Source organism: Sinocyclocheilus anshuiensis, unplaced genomic scaffold, assembly GCF_001515605.1.
Source record: "Sinocyclocheilus anshuiensis isolate Anshui unplaced genomic scaffold, SAMN03320099.WGS_v1.1 scaffold103, whole genome shotgun sequence".
In the NCBI taxonomy this organism is placed as follows: Eukaryota; Metazoa; Chordata; class Actinopteri; order Cypriniformes; family Cyprinidae; genus Sinocyclocheilus; species Sinocyclocheilus anshuiensis.
The window spans coordinates 120634-128187 of NW_015548201.1; the positions used below are offsets into that span (position 1 = coordinate 120634).

Here is a 7554-nt window from a genome sequence, read left to right on the forward strand (position 1 = left end):
TCCTTCCATCAGTTTAGCATGTGTAATCTGTTACTAAATGACTTTGCTGATCACATGAGATTCACTATTGCTACTTGGAATTCTCTACACAATTGAATCTTTGTATTTGGCAGGCAATAGCTTTAATGGCACAGTCCGGGATGGCTGGCATTTATGTTTGGAGTTTATTAATGATGCTTGAAGTTTAGTTGCAGACCTATTTGATTATTTAGATTTAGAACAAGATTTCACCCTGAATCAATCAGTTGGTTTCTTGGAAAGCAAGTTTTTAGACAACATTTGTACTTAAACTATGGTTAACTATTACTAAATGCACCCTTTCAGCAAACAGTCTGACACTAGCATTCATCTAACAATAATGAGCTGTACCTTAAACCTAGAATAACTCTTTATTATCATAGACTTAAGTGGTCTGTATTTATGTCTGAAAGGAGAAGTATGGACTGGGAACCAGACTACAGAGACAGAGATCTGGAGCCCCAATCAGTGCCCTGTATGGTCTTTCGTAAGTATTGCCTTTCAGAAAAATTTGATGGTTAAGGCAGGTATTATTATGTTGAGTACCAATATAATTGATGCATCACATTTTAAATTATTGTGGACTTTGTCTATATGATGCTGTATTGTTCTCAGATTAAAAGAAGGAGAAGACCAGAAGGAGATCACTATAGAGCCAGCACAGGCTTTGGATGAAGTGGAACCCCTGCCTGAAGACTATTACACCCGCCCTGTCAACCTTCCTGAAGGTTGGTCTCATACCTGCTTCACCCAGTAATACTACTTAATTATTGTTTTAATCTGATACCATTTTAGTGCAGTAATCGCAGGCACAGCCATATAGATCCAGACATACAGGTATCATGGGGTGATTTTGGAAGTTGAATGTTCATAATCAAATGTGTAAGAATTTAAATTGATATAACTGAACCAAATTTTCTATTTTAAGGCAGTGATTTTATGACTAGATCTTTATTGACATGGTTATATGATGCATATTTTAAACATTGCTTGTGTTTTGATACAGTAACGACTCTTCGCCAGAGGCTGCTACAGCCTGATTTTCAGCCCGCAGGAGCTTCACAGCTGCACCCCAGACACAAGCACCTGCTAATGAAACGCTCTCTGCGTTGCAGGGTATGTAAATACATCCACAGCTTCTCTTTCACTCCAGAGAAAGCCATTCAAAACGCTGTCATTGAATTACTGAGCTAAAATCATTCAGCTTTTTTTTTTTTTTTTTTTACACTACCATTCAAAAGTTTATGGTTTGTAAGATTTTTTTTTTTTGAAAGGAGTCTATTATGCTCACCAATGCTGCATTTATTTGAGCAAAAAAAAAAAAAGTAATAATGTGAAATATTACAATAAAAAAAAACCTTTTTTTTAAATGTAACTTATATGCTAATTTGGTGCTCTTATTATTCTTTGATGAATAGGATGTTCACATGAACTTGAAATAGATTTTTCTGTAACATTACTATCACGTTTGATCAATTTAATGCATCTTTGCTAAATAAAAGCAATAATTTCTTTCAAAAACAAAAAAATCTTACTGACCACAAACCTTTGAATGGTAGTTTATATCTGAAAAGCTCATTTGATTTCATATTTGTATTAAATTCCCTTGAGCTAATCTGCAAATCTGTTAAATAACACTTTAAATTACTGTTAATTACTGTTCCTCATCCATTAATTTCAGAAATGTGAGCACAATCTGAGCAAACCAGAATTTAATCCAACCTCAATAAAGTTCAAAATCCAGCTTGTGGCAGTGTAAGTCATGTGTTTGTGCCCTGAATTATTTTATTTGCTGTTCTTTGAGTGTGTATGAAATCGATCATCTAACGATTTGTGGTGTTTTTTTTACAGGAGCTACATTCCTGAAGTGAGAATCATGTCCATTCCAAACCTGCGTCATATGAAGGCAAGTTTGATTAATGCTGGGACACTTAAAGAAATTATGCCGTTTATCTGTTTTCTGTTTTTAATAAATTAATAAATAAGACTATTTGAACTTTTGAGGCTTAGTCTGGTTACACTTCTTTGTCATTTTAAGTTATAGAACTTTTTACATTTGTAAGTAATTGTAGTGTTTTGTTGTAATACAGGAGAGTCAGGTTCTGCTGACCCTGACCAACCCAGTGGAGAACATCACTCATGTGTCTCTGTACACCTGTGAAGAGGAAGACCCAGATGACATTAACAGCACTGCTAAGGTAAAACACCACAGCTGAGCCTATATAACTACCAGTACATATGAATTATAGTGATTTAAATTAATTATAAGCAGTGTATACTGTATGTCCTATAACAGGGGTTTTCAACCTGTGGAGTGCACCCCCCTGCATCAGTTAATTCAGAGACGTTCCCTTGAGAATTTATGAATAGGAGTTAAATCTTTAGCCATCCACTAGGGGGCAATCTGACTCCCACTGCTAGTCGACAGTTAGAGCAGAGTTGGCTCGAGTATCAGTCACGCTCAGTGTTGCCAAGTCCGCGGTTTTCCCATGGAATTGCGCTACTTTAACACTTGCCGCGTTTTGTAGTTTTGAGTAGCAGTTAGGCGGGTTTTGTTGTGAAAACCTGGCAACCCTGGTCACACTTATTGACAGTGTAAGATGATTTACGATTAGCCGTGTCGGAAATCCAACCACGGATTGGCATGTTGTTATCTCAGAAACCAGCTCAGCCATCACATTGAATCAGGTAAACTGGTTATATATTTATGTTTCAGTATAATTACGCACGCTATACCAGGGGCAGTTCTAAACCCTTTTTAGGTGGGTTTCAGTCCCCCCATCTGTCACCTTAGCCCCCCAAAACTATCTTAACGATCAGGCCAGTGCTGCTTTCTCGAGAAAGTTTTTCATTCTCACGTGTTTTAAGTCTTGTCAGTTTAAACATTAAAGTAATTTTAAGCCATTTAAGCCCAAGACATCTCAATGCGGTTGGTTGGTTTTCGATTTGGACAATTGTACTTATATGGCTTGAGCTGAAGCTGTAGCAGAAGCATGACTCTCCAAACTCTCTCTGTTAATTTCATTGATGAATAATTTTCGTCAACAACATTTTTTCACCGACGAAAACGAGACGATAACGAAATAAAAACTCATTTTGAATGACAAAAACTATGATGAAAATATTGATATTTTCGTCAACGAATAAAAACGAGGGGAAAATGTTAGGGAGGGACGATTTGGGAAGAGAGAGATCCAGTCAGAACTAATCTCCTGTGAGGTAAGGAGGTTATGTGGACATTTTAAATGTAATGCCTGTTGATCTATCCGGTGGGACATAAGCTATTGCTGCACATCTCATAAAACGTAAAAAAATGTCAATATATGGGAGTAAGAAAAGAGCAGACATATGGATAAATTTGAAAAGCATGACGATGCAAAAGAGAACTCAATTCGGTCCGGTTTTCTGAGCGCACACACACAGAAAAGCACATCTCACACAGCGCACGAGTACTGAATTCAGTTCTCTTTCGCGTTGCACAGAGAAATACAGACAAAATGATGCCGAATGGTCAGTTTTGATGAGTATTCACGTAAACACTCGGTTACGTCTTAAGTGAGCGTGAACAGTTGGGAGAATTTTGGATGTGTATCAGTATAATACATCCTTGCATTCTGTTTTAAAGGGACAGCAGCCTAATTTAGTTGCTGTTGAATGTGTCATTGATGTTAATCAAGCAACAAAAGAAAGAGAAAATCACTCACTGCTTTTGACTTTAGTAACCCTAATAAGGATTAATCTAAATTTATTTAGAATGTGGTAAATTGTTATAAAAAATGAATATTATATAACCATTGGTATTTCAATGAAAGCAGGACCATGTTCTTGTTTCTTTATGAGAAGTGGTTTTATTTAATGTTGATATAAAGGCATATTGTGTGTCACAGCAGTTAAATCTGTGTCTATATTGCATAATAAAACCTTAATATCAAACCTATATAATGAGATTGGAAATTTTAGAGAAATGCATAATAAATGCATTACACTACCTAAACCCATTAGATCTACTGTAGATTTAGTCGACTAAAACTAAAACAATTCAGATGACTAAAATATGACTAAAACTAAATGGCATTTTAGTCAAAAGACTATGACTAAGACTAAATCAAAATTTGCTGTCAAAATTAACACTGCTCCAAAAGCAACCACTCAGTTCAGTCTCCAGACAGACATTGTTTACCTTGAGTGGGCCACTGCAGGGGACATGATAGAGTCATTACAGCTTCACCATTACTGTGCTGCAGTGTGTCATTGCCTTGTGTTGTGCCCCCATGGATTTATTATGAAAAATTATTGTTTAATAGGTGCTGGTGCCCTCAAAGGAACTGGTCCTGGCAGGGAAAGATGCCGCCGCTGAGTATGATGAACTGGCTGAACCTCAGGGTTTTCAGGATGACCCAGAGTAAGAACCACCTCTGCTGATGGATACTGAGAGCAGATAAATCAATTTAGCTCATAAATTACCAAGAAGATAAGATTGCAGTAATACAGAGTCTGGGGCACAGACTTTGAATAGGTTTATTTATTTATTAATAAGTAGGGCTGCATGGAGCCTGCTTTGAATTTGAACATCAGTCGTTCACTAATTTTATCACACCCCCATTCCTGAAATATCTTTGGCTATTTTGATGATGCTTTCAGGTACCGTATGTCTGATTTTCTTTCTTCTGCTGAACACAAAAGAAGATATTTTAAAGCATGTTGATGGCCAAACTGTTGCTGGTCCACATTGACTTCCAGTTGGCAACCAGCAACTGTTTGGTTATGAACATTCTTCAAAATATCTTCTTATGTGTTCAGCAGAAGACAGATGTTCAAACAGGTATGAAACAACTTAAGAGTGAGTAAATGATGACAGAATTATAATTTTTTTGGAAAACCATTCCTTTAACACATTTAGCTGTATTTAAATCCATTCTGTGAAATTCTGCAATTTATTAATGAATAATAATTAATTATAATAATAATAATTTAATTAATAATAATTTATGCATTTAGCAGACGCTAAAAAGCGACTTACAGTGCATTCAGGCTATACATTTTTTACCAGTATGTGTTCCCTGGGAATCGAACCCATGACCTTTTGTGCTGCCAACGCAATGCTCTACCACTGAGCCACAGGAATACAATTTATTGGTTATTGTTAAAAATCTAAAAATTGCGGTTAGAGTTAAGGCATTTACAGTGAAAAGTAAACTGGGTCAGTATTCTCAAAGACTTAAAAGCTTAATTGTAAGTGGTTTGACACAGATATGAGCTTTATAGGAATTAATTTCTTAACCGTTCTTTTTGAAGCGGGAATACTTTTCTAGATTAACTTCTGTCTGTGCATTACAGATTTAAATCCTGTGCATAGGGTCTGTATATTAAAGCAACTGTATGTAGTTTTGTGTATTTTTGTGACTTGAGCTCCCTACAGTTAAATAGAATTCACTGTTGTAAGTATATCACTGTCGTATTACAGTAGTTAGCTGTAAATTAGCTCTTGTTGCTGCCGTAAAGCAGTCCACCCTTTTTGTGGAATTTCGTACCGCTCTAAACAAACTTGCATACTCCCAAAACAGATGTTTGAGGGGAAGCGTGGGGAAGAAACCGAAGCCATTCGCTTTATTAGAAGTCAGTGTACCATCAGAATGATTTTGAAACTGATATTTCAAGGTAAAAAACGTACATACAGCATATAGAAGCTTTATTTTTGAGCTGAATGCCAAATGTATTTCCTCTGATAATCACTATTATGCCACAAATGCTGTTGATAGAGCAGAACTTGTATTATAGATGAACATTTAAGTTTGCAGCTACAAGTTTAGTCAATATTCTTGGGGCATCTGCTTTTAAACATCTGATAGCATCGTTTCCTGTGTTTTTGCCGTTCATGAATAACAGTCTGTACTCTTTTGTATCTTCAGTGTGGTAACCTTTAGAAAGTCAAACAAGATTGGCTTCTTCATCAAAGTGATTCCGCAGAGGGAGGAGGGTGATGTCACTGTCGCTTTCAAACTCCGACATGACTTCCGGAACCTCGCTGCTCCGATCAGAAACACTGAGGAGGTAGAAGCCACCAGTGAGGCCATCTGGCTCACACACCATGTGGAGCTTAGCTTGGGCCCCCTGGCAACTTGAGAACATAACACACGAGCTACACACGCAAACATAAACACACTCTGATGCATAAAGGGACAATTTAAACAACATGTGGCACTAAACTCACAAACTCTCTTGCTCATAAAGATGTTCATTATCTTGACAAAGTGAGTGTAAATATTATCAGGCACACATACATCACTTACAGGAATGCAGTTACTTAACAGTACACACACTATGCCTACACTTATGCCAGATGCTTTGCGCAGTGATCTCTTTCTCGCTCTCTGTTTCTAGTGCCCCCTGCTGACGTGTTTAACTGCATGTGATTACAGTGACATCACCTACTGTTATATTTCATGGTTCCAACTCCAGTTCTCAGTGAGTACATTTACATGGACAACGATAATCCGATTTTAACACGATTAAGACAGTACTCTGATTAAGAATCTACCATGTAAAGTGTAAACAGACTTTTGATTACCTTAATCCGGCTAAAGTCATATTCGAAGTAAACAAATCGAATTAAGGCATGTGGAGTATTCCTATTTTAGTCGCATTACTGAAGTGCAATTCCGGAGGGGACGTCGGATGGCGTCACGTGGGACGTAATGACGTGTGCCATTAATCAAACTATGTACTATAACATGTAAAACGGGAACATGAAAGGAATATTCTAAAAGCAACTCATGTAAACACCATAATCATAATATTAGCTTATTTAGAATAAGGTAAATAATTAGATTACTGATGTCCATGTAAACGTAGTCAGTGTTAATAAAGATATTTAGATTAATGCTTCATCTAGGTTTTATGTTAATTTAATATTTTGTATTTGCTGTAAAACAAGCAAAATGTTACTTGCAATTGTGTGGCACTAATTAGTAACTGAGACAAAGTCATTGGTTGTGAAACACGTTTCGCAACCAGCTCCTTTGTCCCGTCATCTGTACTAAATCAGAGGGTGAACACCAGTGCATTCAGCTTTATTTATCTGTCTCATTCTAGTAGCTGGAAGTCCTGATTTAGTTTCTGATATGACCGCCTTAAATGTGGTTGAGCAGTCTTATCCAATAAAATATGAGAAAAGTGATGGATCTGGGTGTGTTTTTATTATTATTATTAAGGATGCACCGATACCACTTTTTCCAGTACTCGCCCGATACCGATACTTTTATTTTTGGTACTTGCCGATACCGAGCTGGGTAGTCCACTGTAAGAAGAAATCTTGGGTATAATTTGTCACGGTTTACTTTTCTTTTGCTATCCTCACTTACATAAATGAACTATAGTGTCCTGCACCCACTAGTAAAAAAAATATCAAAAATTATATACCGTCAAGTAAGTTGTGCATTGTTTTACTTACTTGTTTTTGACTTATCCGACCGAACTACAAACTTTCCAGTGATGTCCGTGAGAAAGATATATTCACTCGACAAGCTCGTGCATCCG

General features: G+C 36.8%; 1 protein-coding gene across 1 annotated transcript in view; it reads left to right on the top strand.

Moving 5' to 3' along the window:
• Nucleotides 1-6535, top strand: part of dctn4 (dynactin 4) — a 9715-nt gene extending 3180 nt beyond the window's left edge. Inside the window, exons 7-14 of the mRNA XM_016440000.1 lie at nt 432-505; nt 634-746; nt 1025-1134; nt 1700-1773; nt 1870-1924; nt 2109-2216; nt 4323-4420; nt 5928-6535. Of these exons, the coding sequence (XP_016295486.1) occupies nt 432-505; nt 634-746; nt 1025-1134; nt 1700-1773; nt 1870-1924; nt 2109-2216; nt 4323-4420; nt 5928-6141 (846 nt within the window). The 3' untranslated portion in view covers nt 6142-6535. The remainder of the gene's footprint in view (nt 1-431; nt 506-633; nt 747-1024; nt 1135-1699; nt 1774-1869; nt 1925-2108; nt 2217-4322; nt 4421-5927) is intronic.
• Nucleotides 6536-7554: the final 1019 nt, after the last annotated feature.